The sequence below is a fragment of the Podarcis pityusensis genome (genome assembly GCF_964106645.2).
Source record: "Podarcis pityusensis genome assembly, chromosome: 8".
Taxonomy (NCBI): Eukaryota; Metazoa; Chordata; class Lepidosauria; order Squamata; family Lacertidae; genus Podarcis; species Podarcis pityusensis.
This window is the reverse complement of record NC_138033.1, coordinates 46,788,153-46,810,815: the sequence shown is the minus strand read 5'-3', so window position 1 is coordinate 46,810,815 and position 22,663 is coordinate 46,788,153. Positions and strand designations below refer to the sequence as shown.

The 22,663-nt window shown below is 42.4% G+C and overlaps 1 protein-coding gene across 3 annotated transcripts in view; it reads left to right on the top strand.

The window, feature by feature from the left end:
• Positions 1 to 22,663, top strand: part of CARMIL2 (capping protein regulator and myosin 1 linker 2) — an 83,804-nt gene that overhangs the window by 37,366 nt on the left and 23,775 nt on the right. For all 3 annotated transcript variants that reach the window (XM_081015932.1, XM_081015934.1, XM_081015933.1), the window contains 9 exons: positions 1,130 to 1,198; positions 2,092 to 2,185; positions 2,413 to 2,508; positions 3,537 to 3,665; positions 4,753 to 4,866; positions 9,477 to 9,622; positions 10,931 to 11,018; positions 11,442 to 11,564; positions 21,614 to 21,680. In XM_081015932.1, the coding sequence (XP_080872058.1) occupies positions 1,130 to 1,198; positions 2,092 to 2,185; positions 2,413 to 2,508; positions 3,537 to 3,665; positions 4,753 to 4,866; positions 9,477 to 9,622; positions 10,931 to 11,018; positions 11,442 to 11,564; positions 21,614 to 21,680 (926 nt within the window). The remainder of the gene's footprint in view (positions 1 to 1,129; positions 1,199 to 2,091; positions 2,186 to 2,412; positions 2,509 to 3,536; positions 3,666 to 4,752; positions 4,867 to 9,476; positions 9,623 to 10,930; positions 11,019 to 11,441; positions 11,565 to 21,613; positions 21,681 to 22,663) is intronic.

Here is a 22,663-nt window from a genome sequence, read left to right as displayed (position 1 = left end):
CAGGGATTCAGCTTGTAACATACTCCATGCAAAACACATGCTCTTCCACTGAGCTATGTTTTCTCCTCAGACAGGATAGTCATTTCCTGTGTTTCCCCTCACCATCTGGTAATTGAAGAAATACTGCTTCTGAGCACATTTGGGCTTCATTTGGCTATTGCAGCTGTGAGAACTTTTCCCTTTTAGGAAAGTGTCTAATTCTTTTTTTTAAAGGGGGAACAAGTCTGAGTCATAACCATATGTGACATGTGAAGGTATAGTTCCTTTTGTTTACACTCCTGGGTCTGAGCAGGAGTTGTCATAGAGTGGGGCTTCTGTTTCTAACTTTCTGCACCCTGCACCCTGCCCCTGCCCCTGCCCCCAACTGGTGCCCTCCATGTTTTGGATTACAGATTCCATCAGCCCCAGTCAATATATGCTGTAGTCCAAAACATACAGAGGGCATCACGTTGGGGAAGGCTGAAATAAACGCACATGGTTGTATTTTGCATACTTGGTAGGAACAAATTAGATGTTACTAGGGAAACACAGGGTTCCCGGCTGACTCTTCCTTTTATAATGTTCATGTGAGTGTTGGTGGGTGCTATTTGCAGGAGAATTAGTTAGAAAGAGGGAAGATTGATCCTTCTCCCTCTGGCGATAATTCTCCCCTGTAAGTGCATCCACTCTGGGTCATATTTAAAGGTTCTGCCCTGCTGGGCCCTTAAACTTGAAGTGGAACCAGCTGTAAGGGAAATAGCTGTGGGGAAGGAATTTGCAGGGAGTGTCAGCAAGCATGGAAAGGGTTTCCCTTCTTAATTTCCATGTCACTAAATTTCCTGTTACATTGGCAAATATGGGGCTGTGGCCATAGATTTGCTAACATAATATGTGGCTTGGATCATGCAGTGCAGCTTTCCTGAGTTCAGAACTTTTTGGATACCTTGACACAAAGTTTTTTAAATAAACTTTTGATTCTTTTTTAAAAATAAGTTTTAATTTCTATTATGTCTCTGAAATTTAGAGCTGGGTACACATGCTTTAAATAAAAAAGGAAAGCAAAGATTCTACTTAGAATTGCTTCTATTGTCTATATATTGGAGCTTGGTGTGCTTCAACTGAACCGTCTTCCCTTCTCATCTGCTTTTAGGACGTTAATTTGGGACAAGAACAACACAACATTGTGTGGATTCCTTGATGTTACTCGTGCCTTGCTAAGGTAGGTACCTCATTGCTGTGCTCTGTTGATGCCATCCTGGAGGCTCTGCAGACAAATTCTGTTCTTCTTTGGAATAAGAGAATCCCAGTCCAAGTGCCAACTCTTTCCCCGTAAATAACTTTGGCAATGCCATTTCAGGACCCAATAATGTCAGACAAAACATCAAGAGTTTATTCACTCACTCGTCTTCCTATATGATATATGCCACCAGTGCTATTTTTCTAGAAAAAGAGGTGTCGGAACTCTCCATGAATTTGTAATGACAATAGTGCTCACCTGAGAGGTGCCAGAACTGCATTCTGGTGAGTTCTGGCTGAAAAAAGCCCCATATGCTACCATTGGTTAGCATACCCTTCTGCATTCTACATAGGACAAGCAGGCCAGTCTTCTCACAAAATAATAAATCAGGCTTCCTCAACCTCGGCCCTCCAGATGTTTTGAGACTACATTTCCCATCATCCCTGACCACTGGTCCTGCTAGCTAGGGATCATGGGAGTTGTAGGCCAAAAACATCTGGAGGGCTGAGTTTGAGGAAGCCTGTAATAAATGAATGCAAATCAGACATCAGAAATGATGATATTTTAAAAACCAGAGAAATAACATTTCAGCTGCTTGGGATGTTCTGGAAGTGGCCATTCTCAAATAAAGGAACTTCAAAGGGAGGCTCCAGTGAGAAACAACTGAATTATATCTTATGAAGAAGTTCAGATCACCTGTGACCTGAATCAAAATGAACATAAGAGGAGCACTCCACTGCTAAGTTTTGTTACAGCATCTACTTGTTACACTTTAATTGGGAAATAGCCTGACTACTGTACATGCACAGTTGTGAATTGTTTTGGGAGCCCTTAGTAGCCTAGGGACATCTAATGAAACAATGCTTGTTCCTCAGGAATTTTACTCTAAAAGCTATGCCCTTGCCCATAACTGATGTGGCCCAGGCTCATCGAAGCCATCCGGAGAAAATGGAGGAAGTTGTGCACAAGGTAAAAATCATAGGAATGGGGGTATTGATCTGAATGGGGGAGCACTCTAGATCAATGTTGAATTAGAACCCAACTGATAGGTATGTGCTGAATGAATGTTAGCATGCCGTATGTGCTCCAGTATGCTGATCATATGTTACTCAGTGCTGCTGAGTAAATGCAACTACTTCTTTGGGAGGCCGTAGAAGTGAGGGTCATGTGAGCCATGCCTCTTTTGCATGCTGCAGATACAGTCTTACCTCGCAAGGAATCAGATTCAAGAGACCTTGCCCAAGGAGAGATGCCAGTTACAGCCAGACAGTACAGCCAGCTCTTCTGCACAGGTGAGAACCCTTGGATCTTCACCTACCTTCATAGCCTTACGTCTTGCATAGTCAGCTCTGATCACATTTTAATAAGAAAACGAATTTGCACCACCCTGAAACAATGAACAAATGGAAATGCAGCTAGCCTACAAAATTTGCACTTCTCCAGATTTTGCAATGCAAGTAATGTGCACAAAAATGCATATGTGGGTAGTGTGCATAAAAATGCATATCTTAATAAAAATAATATTAGAAATATAGCAGGGGAAATTGCTTGCAAAGATGTGTACATTTGGCAAAGCTACATACAGAAATGTGCAACTTAGGAGAAATGCACACTAAAATGCTGATAAAAAATTGTCAGGGTTGTTTTTTTAAAAAATTCCAAACTGTTGTGGAGAACTGAACTTAAAATTGGAAGAAAATAAGGGAACCTGAAATAAGGGAATCTTGCATGCCAACCCCTTTAAAAATCAAGTGCTGCAGAAGAGGGCCAAAGGGCAGAAAACATCTAAATGGGGCAAGAATGCTGGCATCTGCACATTAGAACATTAAAGTGCTTCACATGCATTGTATCCTGGTAAACTTTCTGACAAGAATTAGTGCTGTCACATTGCAGATGCAGGGATTGGTGCTAAGAGAGTTACAGCCAACTCCAGGCTTAAGGGGTATCTCATAACTCAATGATCCTTCTGTTCCTCTTCCTTGCCATTGCTGTTGGTTCATCTGCCCTCTCCCAGTGTACAGGCCAACAAAAGCCAATAAGGAGGAGCAGCATCCTCCGCTTGCCTTTCCCTTTCTCCATGGAGAGTGCTGCAAATTGGGCCCAGAGGGACAGGACCAGTGAATGGGCAGCAGCAGCAACCGATGAGAAGTTGGGGTTTTTCAGGGAGGGACCCTTTGAGGTCACTCTGACCACGGGCCCCCAAAACCTGGAGCCAACACTGACTCAATTAAATACAGCTAACAGAGACTGGAATTCTAGGGAGTGCTATACTTTTGTGCTGGTGGTACAGTGGTGCCCCACATCTTGCTCTCTATTCTAGGCACTGAAGGATGCATCCCAGTCTGTGCATAAGTGCATTGAAATGCTGAGCTCTGTTCAAGATGTGGAAGTTAAAGCAGACATCCTGTGGGCAGAGGAGACCATCAAGGATGCAAGCCTTTCAATCAGTGTGAGCTCTCCTTCATGTGTGTTAAGGGTGCTTTCCAGGCAGGCGCTTAATCTGCAAACAGATTGTTCACAACACTTTTTTTAACATACCAGATTTTCTCCTAAAAGGGCACATCCAGATTAAATCAGCAGGAGTGAGGGATGCAGGCTGACATTTTGATGCCAGTGATGTCATGTGCATGCTACAAAAACAGCTTACTTGCATGAGGAGTACTGATCCCACAATAAACACCTGTCTGCAAACCTCCCCTTTGCTACTTTTCTTGTTTTGGAACTCAGTCATGAACCACTAAGAATTGATGATGATGATGATTAATTGAATTTGTTATCACTTTATCTTGCCCTGGACAACCGAAAGCAACTTACAGTCAAAAAGACAGATACATTAAAAAAAAAAAATCACCTGCCCTCTTCTAAAAAGGCCACAGATAGTTAAAGGCCAAAGACCTGATTATAGAGGGAAGTTTTTTGCTGAGTACTTAAAGATATATAATGATTGCTCCATGTGAGCCTCCCTGGGGAGAACATTCCACTAATGGGGAGCCACTGCAAAAAAGGCCCGTTCTTGTATTGTCACCCTCCGGACCTCTCATGGAGGGGGCTCATGAAGAAGGGCCTCAGATCATGATTGTAAGTTAATTTTTAACCTGGATGTGTTTTCCTGTGGTAGTGTCACAAACCAAGCAACACTGGCAAAAGTCAGAATAACAGACATGACTGTAGATGCCTTTTAAATTTTCATTACAAATTCAGGAAGAATGCATCGTTTTCATAGGACACAGGTAGGCAATCTGCAGTTTGGGGCCACACACAGCCCTCAACCTCATTCTGTGTGGCCTAGACTGACAAAATCAATGTCTTCTGGACAGTTTACAAACATAAATAAAATACACAAATGCAATAAAACCGATACCACAATTTCTTTACAAGTATTAAATATATAGAAGGTAGCCATGAACCTCCTCTAGCCCCCTTCGATAGCAACCTACTGGTGGCAACCTGCCTTCAACAGTGGCCTTTCAGATAAGCTACTGTGGCAAAGAAGGACTGAATAGCCATTCTTGATGAGAGCCTTTCTCTTCCTGCAGGTTTTGCCTATTTTGTATGAGGCAGGAAACCCTGTGCACCAGAACAGCAAGCTTCAGCACAAGCTGGAGAGTCTCATTGAAGAAGTCTCTCAGACTTGCAGCAGCGACATCCAGGTAAGTAGGTAGAGTTCCATAGTCATCTAGTAGTAGGAGATGGAAAATACTTTGGAGAGCTTCTGCCAGTTAGAGTAGACAATATTGAGCTTAGATGGACCAAGTCTGCAGTTTTGCACCACACAACTGTAGCTTTTGGTGTGTGCTACAGAAATCAGCCTCCTGAGAAATTCTGCTTCTGTTTTTTAAAAGAATGTTTTAATCCATATGGTGACAGAATTAAGTCTGTAATTGAACTGGAGACAAAGATGCCAGTCTTTGGTACTATTGGAAGTTTGACTGCAACTCAGCTTGCAAAACAGGGATTGCACGGGGTTAAAATCAATAGAGAAAGTGACCTCCAGTTTCTCAGACTACCTCTGTACCTTTAACCTCTATGCTGATCTTGGGTGTATCTTCTGACAACAAAAGGCAAGCATGGCGGCTTATTTCTTCAACTAGTTAGTTAGCTAGAATTACAGAACTCTTTCCCATCAAGAATGTACTTCACGCATAGGCAGCCTTCGGCCCTCCAGATGTTTTGGCCTACAACTCCCATGATCCCTAGCTAACAGGACCAGTGGTCAGGGATGATGGGAATTGTAGTCCAAAACATCTGGAGGGCCGAAGGTTGCCTATGCCTGATGTACTTGCTGGCACAGGTGCATAATGGCCACTGCAGGGAGGGCCACAAGAATGAACACAGGAGACTGGTACTGGGTTGAATTAGGCCACAACTTTATTTATTACAGGAAAGAGTAGATTTGGCTAAGGCGTTGAGTATGTATCCAACCAGCATCAGGCAGCCCATCTGCTACCTGGTAGGAACCTGGTGGGGTTGACTTTATGCTGGGGAGTTTCCCCAGTATGGAATGGGTGCCACAACCCTGCACAGGCTGCCATTGGGCAAGGTGCATTGGCCCATCAGCCTCCCTGTGAACTCCTGGACAGAATCACCTATTCTGGACCCCTCTGGCAGAGTGCCCTTGTGACTAAGGATCTAGTCCAAGGCCTTATCTGCCAAAGTTGTGATGGTTGCTATGAGGTAGGTGAAAACTGGCAAGCTGGCCAATTTGTTTGCAGGAGAAATTTCCTCCCTGGCCCTGGGTATGGTGACCAAGTAAACCATAGCAAGATCCATAGGCAACTTGCCCATTCCCCCACTTGGTGGACCCCTAAGAACTGGGTGAGTGGGTGGGTGGGTGGAAAATCCAGCAACACTCGGCCAGGAGGGTGGCCTGCACCTAGCAGCCCCCTTAAATAGGCCATGGTCGGACTGGACGCAGCCCCCAAGCCCCTGCCTCTGATTGGCTTTGCGGGTGCTGCCCACCCTTACCTGAGAAGCTGATGTGGCCAGAGGTGGGTGGCACCAGGTGGCCATCCCCTCCACTGAATGCGCTGGAAGATGGTGGCCTCCCCAGACCCACTGCGGCCACGCCATGCGGCAAAGGCCACCCATCCAGAGCCCCGGGCAAGCAGGTACTGGTATTTCCTTTTCTTTTTTTTTAAAGATATTTATTAGGATTTTTTAAAAAAATATTACAATACAAAATGAAAAAGAAAAAAAAACACTCAGATTTTCCATTGCTTATTTTTCTTTAGCTTGTTTCCCGGACCTCCTCATACCTCCCTTTTTTGTATTCCAATTCAGTTTGTTGGTTCAGCAAATCCTTACCCTCTTTATTTATCCTATTCTTTGGTCTTAAAATAGTAACGTTAGATTTTTACCTCTTAACAACCCCTTTTTCATATTCCCTTAAAGCATTACAGCTAGAAACCACTTAATTTCTATCCAACATCGTTCTAACATTCATTAATTTTACAATATTTCTGTAGATAATCTTTGAACTTCTTCCAATCTTCTTCCACCGACTCTTCTCCCTGGTCTCGGATTCTGCCAGTCATTTCTGCCAGTTCCATATAGTCCATCAGCTTCATCTGCCATTCTTCCAGAGTGGGTAGATCTTGTGTCTTCCAATACTTTGCAATGAGTATTCTTGCTGCTGTTGTAGCATACATAAAAAAGGTTCTATCCTTCTTTGGCACCAATTGACCGACTATGCCCAGGAGAAAGGCCTCTGGTTTCTTCAAGAAGGTATATTTAAATATCTTTTTCAGTTCATTATATATCATTTCCCAGAAAGCCTTAATCCTTGGGCACGTCCACCAAAGGTGAAAGAATGTACCTTCAGTTTCTTTACATTTCCAACGTTTATTATCAGGCAAATGATAAATTTTTGCAAGCTTGACTGGGGTCATGTACCACCTGTAAATCATTTTCATAATATTCTCTCTTAAGGCATTGCATGCCGTAAACTTCATACCTGTGGTCCATAACTGTTCCCGGTCAGCCATCATTATGTTATGACCAACATCTTGTGCCCATTTAATCATAGCAGATTTCACCGTTTCATCCTGAGTATTCCATTTCAACAGCAAGTTATACATCTTTGACAAAATCTTAGTTTTGGGTTCTAATAGTTCTGTTTCTAATTTTGATTTTTCATCCTGGAAACCAATTTTCTTATCCAGATTATATGCCTCCATTATCTGATAATAATGAAGCCAATCTCGCACTTTGTTTTTTAATTTCTCAAAACTCTGCAATTTTAGTCTATCTCCATCTTGTTCCAAAATTTCCCAATATTTCGGCCATTTGGCCTCCATATTGAGCTTTTTCAGAGCTTTTGCTTCCATCGGTGACAGCCACCTTGGAGTTTTATTTTCCAATAAGTCCTTGTATCTTATCCAGACATTAAACAATGCTTTCCTGACGATGTGATTTTTAAATGCTTTATGTGCTTTGACCTTATCATACCACAGATATGCATGCCATCCAAATACATTGTTAAAACCTTCTAAATCCAAAATGTCAGTGTTTTCAAGAAGCAACCATTCTTTCAACCAGCAGAAAGCTGCTGATTCATAGTAAAGTTTAAAGTCTGGCAGGGCAAATCCACCTCTTTCCTTTGCATCTGTTAATATTTTAAATTTTATTCTAGGCTTCTTGCCCTGCCAGATAAATTTAGAAATATCTCTCTGCCACATCTTGAAACAGTCCATTTTGTCCACAATTTGCAATGTTTGAAACAAAAACAACATTCTAGGCAATACATTCATTTTTACCGCAGCAATACGGCCCAGCAGTGAAAGCTTCAAATTTGACCAAATTTCTAAATATTTTTTCACTTCAGCCCAGCATTTTTCATACTTGTCTTTAAATAAATTCCCATTTTTTGCTGTCATGTTAATCCCCAAGTATTTAACTTTCTTAACCACTGTTAAACCTATCTCATTCTGAAACCTCTCTCTCTCCATTGGTGTTAAATTTTTCTCTAAAACCTTGGTCTTTAACTTATTCAACTTAAATCCTGCAACTTGACCAAATTCTTGAATCAGTTCTAAAACTCTTTTGGTACTAGATTCTGGCTCCTGTAACGTCAATACTAAGTCATCTGCAAATGCTCTCAGTTTGTACTGTTTGGCTCCGACCTGTATACCTTTAACCAACCGGTCCCTTCTAATCATATTCAGCAGAACCTCCAGGACCGATATAAAAAGCAATGGGGAAATTGGGCAACCTTGTCTTGTCCCTTTTTCTATCCTAAATTCTTCCGTCACCACATTGTTTACAATTAGTTTAGCCTTTTGTTCTGAATAAATTGCACTTATACCATTTTCAAAACCTTGACCTACCCCCATCCCCTGTAGGTTCTTCTTCATAAAACTCCAAGAGATATTGTCAAAAGCTTTCTCCATGTCCACAAATATCAAAACTGCTTTAGTGTTTATGTTCACTTCTAGTTTTTCCAAAATATCAATTATATTCCTCAAATTGTCAGACAAGTGTCTTCCCGGGAGAAAGCCCGCTTGGTCTTTATGAATCTCTTCCATCAATACTTTTTTCAAGATTGGTATTTCCTCAATAAGGCTAAGCTTTCTTATCTTACACTAAGTCTCCGTCTGAATGCCTTCAATTAAAAGTGTGTTCCAAGCAAAAATTCATTTAACTAAAGCTAACTGCTGCAGCAGCATATAAACTCTGTCTGCTAACAGGTACTGTGAACATACCTTTGCACCTTTTATGTCCATCAGAAGATATGCAGATATGACAAAATCAAAATGTTGGACCTCTGGCCTATAAATCCGAGAAGAAGTCAAATAAAGTTTCTCCTGGCAGATCAGGACAAAGATATCACTGCCTTAGTAGCTTCCTTTTTTAGCCACAATTTTACCAGAATGGGTTCCCAATGAACCATCCTTTTGGGGAATAGACAGGGTGAAGCAGAATATCTAAGTGCACACAATCACAGTGTGACCTTATTACCTTCAACAGCTTCACCCTTGTCCTTTTAACTACCCTAGTGACTTGAAATATTTTATACTGTGATACCAATAAAGGTATTTGATTTGATTTGCAAATGTGTGTAAATGCCTAATTTCCATTGTTTATTAATAACACCAAAAATATTGTAAATATACATATAAAGCCTTAGACTAGAGGAAGGTGACCTGGAACCTCTTGCAGTGAATGGCTTCCCCACACATGCTCCCAAGTAGAAAGTAATAAAACTTCAGGTTTTGATGACTCTTCATGCCACATTTATCTCTTGCTTGTACTTTCTTCATAGACCATCATGCATGCCTCATTGGTTGCCACTCAGAGTTTGTGCCCCAAACTCATGCAGAAAAATGACTTTCAGGACCACCTGATCTCCAGCGTGCCAAAGAAGATGCTCCTTGACCAGCTTTTGACTGAGATGTACAGCAGGCTCACGTGGGTGACAGGACTAACCTTTCTCTTCAAGCCACACCAGAGTGCCTGTTTGGGTTGGAAGCATCTACTCAATCTTCAGCATTAAACGCTGAAGTAGAAAGAGAAAGGTTTTGCCTGCTGGCTGTGTTTCTCCTTGAAATTTCTGCTTCCTGGCATATAGCTTTTCAGTAGAGACACATTTGGGATAGATGGGGGCCTCTTTGAACTGTCCTTTTTATTTTTCATACAAGTACTGTTCTCCATCGGCAGCTTAACCTCATATCTGTAAGAATCTTGAGCCTCTTGTCTGGTATATGGGTCTGCAGAACTGCTTCCATGGCTCAGGCAGAAGCCAGCATCTTATGTCCTCTACATGTCACTCTCTGCTATGCAGATACATCTCTCTGACAGCTGTCTAGGCTCCTAGGGCATAGTCATACCACAGAGTTAAACTGATGAAACAGACATTCCCCTTTCCTAGGGAATTCTGGGATTTGTAGTTCTGTGAGGGGGTAGCTTTACGGAGAATTCTCAGCACCTCACCAGATAAAAATCCCCAAGATGCTTTAAAAAGGTTATTTTTTGTCCTCTGCTTCTAAAATTTGTATAACATTCCAATCAACTTTAATCAATTTTCACATTTTTGTGGCATGCGGTATAGGACCACATTCTAGATGCATGTCTTCTTTCATTTTTCAAAGATAAAAGAATTTATAAAAAATGTTTTCCAGACTTCTTCATGGAGAATGTAAGAAGTGTCTTGCTGTGTCACTCCTCACTCACTAACAGATCCCAAGCAACTGAAATCTAGGTACATCCTGTCTCTAAACTTGGAGGCTCCATTTAACCCTGATGACTAGTGGCCACTGATCCATATATATATATATTCTGATAGTATTTTAAAGATACCTAAGCCTGTGGTCATAGCCACATTCCCCAAGAGCACGATCCATATATCAATTATTGTTATTATTTATTAGGTATCTTACATGCCCTTTACTCTGAGATCCCAGGGCAGGGTACAGCAATGAAAAAAGTACAGTACAGTACAGTTAAAACAAATTAACAGTTCAGACTACAGGCTACATCATAAAATACACATACCCCAGGTGTCAGAGTGGGGAGAAATCTTCTTCTCCCACCCATTTCTGGACCTTTACCCAACATCTGATGGTCATGGGAGCCTTAGCAGTTACTTTATCTCACTTCTCAGCCTCCTTATTTTCCAAATCCTAACCCAAGTTATTGGTGCCAAAGTCTTACTACACAGTGGAGTTCTCCTTTGTGCTTTTCTGTGCTAATTGCCCTGCTTTGTCCCTTTTTTGATAGGGAGATCCAGCAGTCAGTCACTGAGGCCATGGTCAGTGGTATTGCTGATAAAATTTTGGAGGAGTTAGCCACCGTTCAAGGCAAGCTGGTGAGTGCCAGACAGGATTCCGGTCAATGTGCAAAGGCAAGACTGGCCCAGATAGGAGTTCTGTATGCTGCAATTCCTTTCCTTGCTTTGCTCTCCTCAGTGTTAATGTAGGTTTGAATGTCATTTTGTCTCTACTTACCTCTCTCTCTCTCTCAAACACAGCCCTTTTATCTGTTTAAAATATTATTCAACTTTTCCACCAAGGAAGCTTGCTATATAAAAGGTTGAAAGAAGAACAAACACATGGTATATGTGACCACACTTGTCAAGTTCTGGCTACTGCATCTCAAATTCTCAGATTCTTAAAGAGATGGAAAAGACAGTTAAATACAGTGATTCACTGGAACAAAACCACCATTTTCCCATGCCACCTGTCTAGTATACTGTCTGAGTCACTTTTTGAACCTACTTAAACCATTTCAGGCAAAACACCTCTCAAAACTAGCCCAGGAGCCACAGGTGACGAATGCTGCAGACTGGAACACTTTCCAACAGGGGCACAGAAGCCTGTGGAATGTTGTTGAGAAGGACTTCCAAAAGGAGGAGGTATGCATTTTCCAGCCCTCAGTGCATTCATTATTATGCTAGCATGAGCCTCACAGTAATTTCTAATTGGGATCAACCTAGTTATTTAAATGCTCTGCACACGATCTGAAAGCCATCCCTTCATGTTGCATCTGTGTCTCTCTTGATTTTACCTATATGTCCCAGTGTAGCTGGGGAGTGGATCCTGCAGTTATTCTTTCCCCCCAAAACAGCAGTAGGGGAGTGGCCAAAGGTGGCAACAGCAGCAGTATGTACATACCTGTTCGATAACTTGAAAGATAGCCCTGCTGGGTCAGAGAAAAAACCTGTTTAGTCCAGCATCCTATTTCCCAGTGTTGCTGGCCAGATGCTTCTGGGAAACCCAAAAGAGAGACATGAAGTCTGAGAGCAATAGTTTTCTCCCACTGATGTTCCCCAGCAACTGGTACTTGGAGAGGGCTCTGCAAGCCCATCAACCCAGACAAATGTCACTTGTATCCACCAGTGGAAGGGATAACTGAATTTATACCCCAAGCTGCTTATCTGAGATGCCTTTGAAATTTATGTGCTACTTTACAGTGCTGGGCATAGTGACATCTTTGCTGTGAAAATGCCTTCATCTGACAAGTCTTTTGAAAGCAGTGGTGGGAATCACTCCTGATCTGTTGTAGACATTTGCAAAATTACGCATAGCAGCTTGGTTCGATAGCCAAATTGTGTCACTAGACCTTGCTATGTATGTTTTCCTTCTGGGATTTTAGAGATGTACTCACCACCTTCTGATATAGCTGCAAAGCTTCAAGCTTCAAATTAATATTCATCTCTGCTTTGGGAGACTGCTATGAGCATATCTGCGTCACAGAATTAAAATGATCTAATAGTCATTCCCTGTCCCCAGTGAATCCTGGGAATTGTATTTCTTTGAGGGAAGGTGGTGATCTCATTTTAGCAGAGAAGTCTTGTCAAAGCACTGTTTTTAGCAATTTTTGAGAAAAGCCACAGCAATGAAAGTGGTATGAAACAGAGATAAACTTGTAATAGGTTTGTCATTTCACTAATCTTCATTTAGTAGGTTGAGGCCTAGACCTGTATCATGGCCTGATCTAAGGTGGATCATATCAGCAGCACTACCCTAATATAAATATACAGTAAAAAGAAGTGGGTTATCATCAAATCCATTAAAAAAAGTTTAAGATATCTCTGAACAGAAGCCATGTTGATTTAAAGCAGAGTCTCGTGCCCAGCGGAAGGATGAGGAGTACGTGCTGCATACTCTATATTGCTTTATTTACAGTTCAAAGCTGGTATATTACAGAAAGACATCTTGCCTCTGCCGGAGCAGAAAATGCATCCTCTCTCCTCAACAGCTCGGAGAGAATCACACAGTGAAAAACAGGAAACCAGTGTACGTCACATCCAGTCTCCCTTTCCCGTGAGAAACTCCAACAGTACAGACTGTGGAATGTAAACACCTGTCTCGTGACAAGCCCTTTCGCTGCACAGTGAAGGAAAGCAGAAACCAACATCCTCCCCCTTTCTGTGAATATCACTGGGCAGCGTGTTCGTACAATATCAGTACAAACCCAACTTCTGCACATAGGTACAGTGTTGATCCCTTGATACAATCTTGGACAATACATCAGCAGGAATTTCATTACCTGGCATATAGGACACCGTTACGAGTCCCTTCTGAATACATTCCCTAGCATGCTGCAACTTTAATTGCAAGTGCTTCGTGCTTTGCTTACAACCTTCAGACTTCAGCAAAGCCAAACATGCTTTGTTGTCCTGGTAAACCTGGATTGGACATTTGACAGGAATTTTCATATCTTTGCACAATTGTATTAACCATTCACAATCCTTAAGTGAATACGATAGTGCATTCAGTTCGGCTTCACAAGTACTTAAACTAACTGTTGTTTGCTTCTTGCATGACCAATCAAACAGACCTTGATTGTACATGTAGCAAACTCCAGACGTACTTTTCCTGTCTGTAGTGTCACTTCCAAAACTTGCATCTGCAAATATCTCAAGACCACCAGACTTCTGATTGTTAAATCTCAGTCTGTAATGCATAGTGCCTTTCAAATACCGCGCTATGCGTTTCAGAGCTTTCCAATCCTTGACACTAGGATTGTTGACTTGTCTGCTTAGCAAATTACAGCTAACAGCAATGTCTGGTCTTGAACATCTGGCAATGAAGTTTAGCTTGCCTAGCACACTTCTGTACAGTGTAGTGTCAGAAAATGCTTCTTCAGTGTCATCTACCTGATAACCTGTTGTCATCGGTGTGTCTACAGGGTTAGCATCCATCAGATTTAGTTTGCTTAACACATCAGCAATTTTCCGTGACTGGTGTACTAGAATGTTACCATCTTGATCTCTCTCTATTTCCAGAGATAGGTAGTTGTTTACCTCACCAAGATCTTTCATGTCAAAGTGCTCTTTCAGTTGAGCTAGGGCGTCATTGTACATTGCGACATCTTTCCAAAAGAATAATAAATCATCAACATAAAACAAACAGTACAGTTTCTTTTGCCCCTCCTCTTTGACAAATACACATGGATCAGCTTTCCCTTGCTGAAAACCTAGAGAAAACAATACTTCAGTGAGTTTTGTGTGCCAACACCGTGCACTTTGTTTGAGACCATAAAGGGATTTCTTCAGAGCACAAACAAATCCCTGTTTTACCTGTACGCCATCAGGTGGAAGCATATAAAGTGATTCATCCAGAGATCCGTACAGAAAAGCTGTGTTAATATCATGGTGACTAATGTGTAGATTTTCCTCTGCAGCTAGCTTGAGCATAAGCCTAATGCTTTCATATCTCACTGTGGGTGAATAGGTCTCGTGATAGTCTTCACCTGGTACCTGTGCAAAACCTCTGGCTACCAATCTGGCTTTGTGTCTGACTATCTTGCCATTTTGATCTGTCTTCGCTTTGAAGACCCATTTGCTTCCAAGCAGTTTCATTCCTGGAACTACTGGAACTAGCTCCCATGTTTTGTTCCTTTCTAAGGAATCAAGCTCAGCCTTCATGGCATTTAACCATGGCTCAGCTTCCTTTGAATCCAAACCCTGGATTTCTTGGAAACTTGAAGGTTCAAATACCTTCTTGGAGCTTTTAACAGCTGTTACTGCTATCGTAGCAAACTCATCAGCAAATCTCTTTGGAGGTCTGCCTTTTGTGGCTCTCTGTGACCTACGAATTAGCCTTAAGTCTTCAACACTCTCCTCTTCCTTCTTAGGAGAAAAACGACCTACTGTGAACAATGGTTCCTCCAATTCTTGATCAGAGCTTTCAGAGGGTCGCATAGAGGCTTTTGCACTCTTGAAATCCTCTGAATCACCCGATTCAGTTTCAGATTCAGACTCAGAACCTTCATCAGTGGGTGTGGGTTGTTGTGGTTGCTTTTGACTATCCTCAGTCTCATCACCGTCATCAGGATAACATTGGAAAATTCCCACATTCTCCCCCCACTTTGCATTGTACTCAACACTTCTCGTGAGCTTAATTGTCTTAGAGTCAGTCATCATTATTCTGTAAGACCCTTTCTGATAACCTAGAAAGATACCATGCAATCCACGCTTGTCTAACTTGGAGTTTTGTGGTGAGCGAACCCACATGTCAGAACCAAAAATCTTCATGTGTTTGATGTATGGCTTCTTGCCAAACATCTTCTCATAGGGGGTACAACCAATCGCTGAAGATAACCTGCGATTGTAACTGTAAACAAAACACGAGAGAGATTCGGCCCAATAACTCTCTGGAAGATTGGCATCATGCAGCAAGGTTTTTAACCCTTGAAGCAATGTCTGATTTGCCCTTTCCGCAAGTCCATTCTGCCATGGCGAGCGAGGACTAGACAAATCGTGTTGAATTCCTTTCTCAGTCAGAAAAGCTTCAAACTGCTGAGAAGTGAATTCTCCCCCGCGATCACTGAAAAGAGTCTTTATCTTCTTACCATGCACATTTTCCAACCAAGCACAGAATTCCTTGAACCTAAGAAAAGCCTCTGATTTCTGCTTGAGATTGTACACAAAAATATATCTAGAAAATGCATCAATGAGAACCATGAAGTATCTATTTCCACCCAAAGAGGGCGCTAGTGGTCCAACCAAATCAGCATGAACAACCTGGTATGGTTCTGTAGCTTGCCTACTAGACACCTTACCTTTCGCAGCCATTTTCACCTTGTTTGCTGCGCATGCTTTGCACTTCATGTGGTACCTGCAGGGTTTAATAGTCATACCTTCAACCAAGGCAGGCATTTTAGATACTGCCTCAAAATGCAAATGACCAAATTTTCTATGAAAATCGTGAATACATTCTGCATGCAAACTTTTGTTAGAACCTGCAATGCAACAAGTGTCATCCTTCACAACATCATCATAATACAAAACAAACAAACGATCAACATATTCAGCATGCAATACATAATCATTTTTCTTTGTGATGATGCACTTCTTGTTCTTGAAGGAAACGTCAATGTTCCGCTCATTCAGCTGTCCAACGCTGAGCAGATTATGTTTGGCGTCTGGCACGTAAAGCACATTCTGTATCGATAAGTCCAAACTGTGAAGAACAACAGTTCCGTAGCCTTTACTGGGAATAGTGTGGTCATCCGCCTGGTGAATCGCACCTTCCTGCGGTGTAAAAGACACAAACAGTCTCTTATCGTTGCACATGTGGTGGGTTGCCGCTGAATCAACAACGAAGAAAGATCTAGACGTCTTCTGGACCTCTGCAACCTTTGGAGTGAAGCGTGAAACCATAGCCTTGTGCTGCGTTGTCCTAGACACCGGACCTTTGCCTTTGCCTCGGCCTTTTCCGCGCGATGAGCTATCGCTGCGCTGTTCTGTCTTGGCCCTGGGATATCTGCACTCCCTCTTCATATGGCCTAGACGTCCACACGAGTAGCATTTCACTGCCTTCAAAGCTTTGGCGCCATCTGGTGGTTCCACTGCACTATGGGATGACGTCTGTGAAGACTCCCCCTTGCCCATGCAGCTAGCACCCCGGCGATCTGCTTCATTTAAAATCACGGCAGTTACATAGTCCACTGTTAGCTGAGCGGTTGGCTGCACAGCAATCTGGGTTGCAACAGACTCCCAACCTGAACCCAAAGATTGTAGTATCATGAAAGAATACACAGCCTCTGGAAAGTTGAGTCCTCTCTGTTGCAGCTCATGTCTCAGATTTTGCATCTCCATCAGATGTAAACGCACATCTCCACCTTCAGCAAGAGCCATATTATGCAGCTTGTTAAAGTAAAACATAGTGGACCCAGCTTCTGTCCTTAAGTGAGCTTCTCTCAAAGCGTCCCAAATTTCTCTGGCTGAGGTCTTATCACGCAATAGACAGAGCTCTTCTGGGGATACTATCAATGTAAGAGTTCCCCTTGCTTTGGAATCCTTAGCTTCCCATGCATCTGTAACTGGAACTGGGGGGGTTTCTGTAATCACCTCAAACAAACCCTCTTTCCGCAGAATTGCCTCTGCATACAGAACCCAGTCCGCGTAATTTTTCTTGCTGAGCTTAGGAATCCCACAAGCATCCTGAAGGGCCATCATGACTCTGGCATTAGCCTTCAGCGTCATTTATGCTGCTTTAAATCTTGCTGCGTCACTGCTGCAGCTGCCTTATTCCAAAAGCGCACTTAAAAGTTACTTTCGATTTCCCCAGCATAGTAACTTGTGCCTGGGAGCCTTTTGCCTATTCCCGGCAAAACGGCTTTAAAGGTTCAAAGTCCAGCCATAAAGCCATAAACTAGAAGCTGGCAGGCTGCCCGGAGCAGTAGCACATACCTCATCAATCACTTTTACGCGCAGAGCAGATTCCGTTCCGATCTGTCCCTCTGCATTCCGATCCTTTGCCGGCACTCCGATTCGACTTCTGGGCCCATAACCACGTGTTGATTTAAAGCAGAGTCTCGTGCCCAGCGGAAGGATGAGGAGTACGTGCTGCATACTCTATATTGCTTTATTTACAGTTCAAAGCTGGTATATTACAGAAAGACATCTTGCCTCTGCCGGAGCAGAAAATGCATCCTCTCTCCTCAACAGCTCGGAGAGAATCACACAGTGAAAAACAGGAAACCAGTGTACGTCACATCCAGTCTCCCTTTCCCGTGAGAAACTCCAACAGTACAGACTGTGGAATGTAAACACCTGTCTCGTGACAAGCCCTTTCGCTGCACAGTGAAGGAAAGCAGAAACCAACAAGCCATAGTCCCCCCACAGCAGCCAGGCATTCTCCCCTTTCTCAAAAGTCCCTGCCTTGTGGTGACACTACTCCATCAAATTAGGGTCAAACTACATGTAATGCTGTGTATAGTGTGTAATTATGTCTGGGTTTTTGAAAATGTAATATTTAGTGTGGATGGACACCCCCCCCCCCATGAGCACAGGGAGGGGCTTCTGATTAAAATCCCCCTCGTGCTGCAGTAGCCTTAGGAAAAAAGCTCTTGATGCCTACAGAAGCTTCACATACACATACACACAAGTAACTGGAGTACTGTTGGCAGGTTGGATTTTCATCAGGATCACAGCTGGGGAGGAGCCTGAGAACCTCAACTAGTATAAGAGATATATCCAATAATTCCATGTTTTATAGCTTTTCTTTAAATTTGTATTCTTTTGAACATAAATAAACTCTGGAAAGAAAAGAAAATCAAGGGTTCCAACATTTAGCATTACATTTGAAAAAGGGGGGAAAGATCTAGTTGTACACCATGCATTTAACACAATGTACAGTTTGACCCGCTCTGCATTTTTATCCTCAAACTCCTTTGTTTGTTTGTTTGTTTGATTGATTGATTTGTAGGAATTTCTGTACCACTCAACATATAAAATACCATACCTTTTAAGATTTAAAATAGACACAAAATAAAAAACAAGAAAATGATAAAGTATCTTCAGAAGTATCTATAACATGGCTGGGTCACTCTACAGCAGGGGTAGGCAACCTAAGGCCCGGGGGCCAGATGTGGCCCAATTGCCTTCTCAATCCGGCCCGCGGATGGTCTGGGAATCTGCATGTTTTTACATAAGTAGAATGTGTCCTTTTATTTAAAATGCATCTCTGGGTTATTTGTGGGGCATAGGAATTTGTTCATTCCCCCCCCCCAAAAAAAAATATATAGTCCAGCCCACCACAAGGTCTGAGCGACGGTGGACCAGCCCACAGCTGAAAAAGGTTGCTGACCCCTGCTCTACAGAGTAAGCTTGTGTGTGTAAGAAAGTTTTAAGCAAGCATCTATCACTGTATGCACTGTAAGCTCTTCTTAGATGGCCAGAGGGTGGGAATTCCACAAAGTAAGTGCAAAGGGCCTAGCTGCAGGGGTTCATGGATCAGACCTCAGGAATATGTAACAGGGGGGACTTCCGGGGTGGCGCCATCGGTAATGGCGGACTCCCTCTGATCTGGAGGGACCAGCTCCACGGGAAACGGGTCTTTTCCGCTACGGCGAAGCGGGGACCCTTTCAAAAATCACAGGCGGATGAAGCCTGTGACCATGGGACTCGGCGGGCACCTTTAGCGCCCCCCCAACCCGCAAAGGAACCCACTAACGGGTTCCGGAGCGAAGAGGGGGAAGTGGCGCGGTGCTGAGAGTCAATTGCTTCTTCCATGGAGCGAAGCCGCACAGCCGTTGCCGGAGAGCGCTGCCTTTTTCCTGGGACAATTTGGCTTTTAAAACAATCACCCGTGAGTACTTAAATTTCGGACAATTGGACTCTAAATAAGGATTTGCGAGTAGAAAGGAAAATTGGACTTAAAAGTTTATTTCAATTTGGCACTGAAACGGGAAGGTCTAAACAGGAAGTCAGCCTTCCGTTTCTTTGTAGATAGATTAAAGCGAAGATATGGCAAACTAGAGTTCAGAAAATCGCTTGTAAAGGATTAAATTTCATCATTTAAAATTGTTGAACCCCCTTCGGAAGCAGGAGAAGAGGGGGGATTTTGTTTTCTGGACTGTTTAAACCTGCAGAAGTGAGTGTAAAGCAAAGTAACTTTCCACCGTCTTGATCCTGGAGCGGGGTGTCAGGACTGACGTTTTTTGAAGCTCATTGACCAGAGACAAACGTTTTTGACAGATAGCTAAAAGAAGAGAAACATTGTGATTCCATTGTTCCCTTTCGCACTTTAAAGGAACAAATATTGACAAAATATCTGAAAAAGGAAACTTTGTTGTTAGATCTGTCTTTAAAAGAAAAGAACAAATAGAAGTTTTTCCCCTAGAGGGAGCCTGTGAAACTGTAACCAATTCTGAATCGGGGAGCTTGCAGCTGCTACAGATTACGATCGTGGGAATAGACTTCTGACCTTGTAGGACAATGTATTCAGAAGCTCTGCTGTGTGCTTTCTGTAAAACAAGTGCCCTACTGGAACAGCTACATGAGAAGACGGACTTGATGACTGATGCGATCAGAAATTTTGGACAGGCAGTGGGAAATTATATAGAGCCCACCCAGGAATCAAATCAGGAGTGTGCCCTGACAGAACAGATGAGGGAAGAGGATGTTGCTGAAACTTGGGCGCCAGAGATGGAGGGAGCTGTGGCCCAGCAGGAACATGAGTTCTTGGATTTGACAAATGAACTTGGAAAAAGCCAGATTTGGAAAGATAAAGTTTGGTTTGGTTTGCAAATGGGGGGTTGGATAGACCCCCCTATGCAGGGATGTATGGACTTTTCAAGTCTGGCAATGGGCCGTGAGATGTTTGGGGTTGTGGGGGCTCTTAGTTTTGGAGGGACTTTGAAACATGTTCTTAAATACCACATGGAGTTTAGTGTGGACTATGGAAAAGGGGCGGATTTGTCGAGAAGGGTCAAAAACATTGTCAAGCTGGAGTTCCTACGAGTGAAAGGAGCAGGAGACAAAGGAAAATACAGCTATAAATATGAAGAAGAGCCGCAGAAGGGACATGGAAGGGACTTTAGGGCCTCGGACATAAGATTACCAGGTTAATGCGCTCGATTGATGGGATAGAAAGGACTGACAAAACCCGGGACCAGGAGGAAGAGACGCTGGATGAAGATTGGATTGTTTTTTATTTTTTTATTAGGACTGTTTTATAAAATTGATGAATGTTAGAAAAATGTTGGAACGAAATTACTTGGCTTTAGCAAAAATGTTTAAAGAATTATGTAAGAATATTATGGTTATGGGAAATTGGTAAAAATAAGATCTAAGTTTTAAGCTTTAAGGCTTTTTATAGTAAGATAAGATTAAAATAGATTAAGGTAATGTAATGACAGAATATTATGAAATATGGAAAGGATTTGCTGCGACAATTAACAACTAGGATACCAAAAAAAGGGAGGAGGAGGAGGTCAAAGAAAGAAGGTAATGACAGTTAAGGATTTAAGAATGTTGGATTTGTTTTTAAATGTTTGTGGTATATTTTTGTCTTTTGATCGTGTTGTGCTATTTTTTGATTTTGATTTCTATTAATTTGTATTGTTTGATTGTGGTTTGTTTTTTCTTTGTTTTTTTTCTCTCTTTTTCTTTTTTGTTTTCTTTTGTAATTCTAAAATTTTCAATAAATATCATTAAAAAAAAAAGGAATATGTAACAGGGTAAAATGTGCTTCTTAAGAAGACTGCAGTGTCCCCCCAACGTCACTCATTACCAAGGAAATATAATAAATGAACAGAAAAAACCCTACCCAAGTGACACTGACACAAAGCTCCCCCCACTAAGCAAAATAATGTAAGTTTACCACCCCACCTCCTCTTCCCCCCCTCCCTTTCTCTTTTCCCCCAGCCTGTACAACAGTGTCTCACACTGAATGTAACTGGTCAGTAGAAACGATTCTATGACCTGAAAAGAGACAATGCGTGTACTTTTGTAAACCAAGAAAATCCTTAATAAAAAAATATTTTAAAAGCAGGCTACAGTGACAGGGCAGGTACATAGAGAATAAGACTGTCACTCAAATAGGCTGTTTCTAAGTTGTTTGGGATTTTATATACCATCAGCAAGACCTTAAACCTGGCCTGGTAGCATACTGGCAGCCAGTGCAACAGTACAGTTGGTTTTTAAAGTATCGTTTCCTCTCTTCACAGTACAAGATGGCTGCCCAATGGAAGCACAGCTGTTCCACAAGCATTCTCCCAACTCTTGGACTAAATGGTAAAGCTTATTATATGTGTTGGTATGAATGAGCGCCTTTTCTAAAACCCACTTAGCTGGGAAACAGTTTAGGTGAATGCCAAAGGGTTTTATTTTTTGTAAGTATTTATGTGACAAGCATGAGTTTGAAAACACATACAATCATATATGGACACTCAATGGAGAGTTGAGAGTGGCTTTGGCCCCTGTTTGGTACACAATTGGTGGCAACCTTTGTGTGAAGTGCCCCAAATGCATAATGACCTAAATCTCAGAGATGATTAGGCAGTAACTCTAACTCCACTAAGATGGAAGTAAGCCCCCATGAATACAATAGGCCTTGCTTCTGTGTCTAGGATTGCAGCACTAAAAACTCATTGAAATTAATGGATATACATTAGGCACAACAAACTCGTCCTGTTGATTTCATTGGGGCTTTAGCATGACCAAGTACGTCTTGATTTTGGCCCAAGTGACTTACCGTAATTCCTGTATACTTCAGTTTCAGGGCAAGTTTATACATTGGCATGTCTCCATGGAAGATTGCTTTCCTATCACCAGAGCCAGACTTACCATTAGGCAAAGTGGGGCAGCAACCTCCAGTGGGGCTGGGGAGTAGGCAGCAAAGTACTGAAGGAATGGTGGTGAGATATTGGATGGCAGAGCTGTGTGTGCACCACATAGCCTGTGCTCCCTCGCTCCCATCTCTGAGCTACCCTGCTGCCCTTGGTTACAGTGGAGGACGATGTCTGGTCATTCTTGTGGAAGCTAGATTTGACTGCCACTCCAGTTGGCTTCCATCCATGTCATGGGAAACACCATCTTGTCCTTTGCCTCAAGCAGCAAAATGTCTTAGAGTGGCTCTGCCTGTCACACCTTTATACTCTGGTTGTAGCATTGCACAACCCAGCCTTAAATGGTTGATCTTTGTACAGGAGTGGTTCCCACATCTTATGTTTGGAATAAATGATGCAAAGTCACCAGCACTCTTAAATTTTTCGATG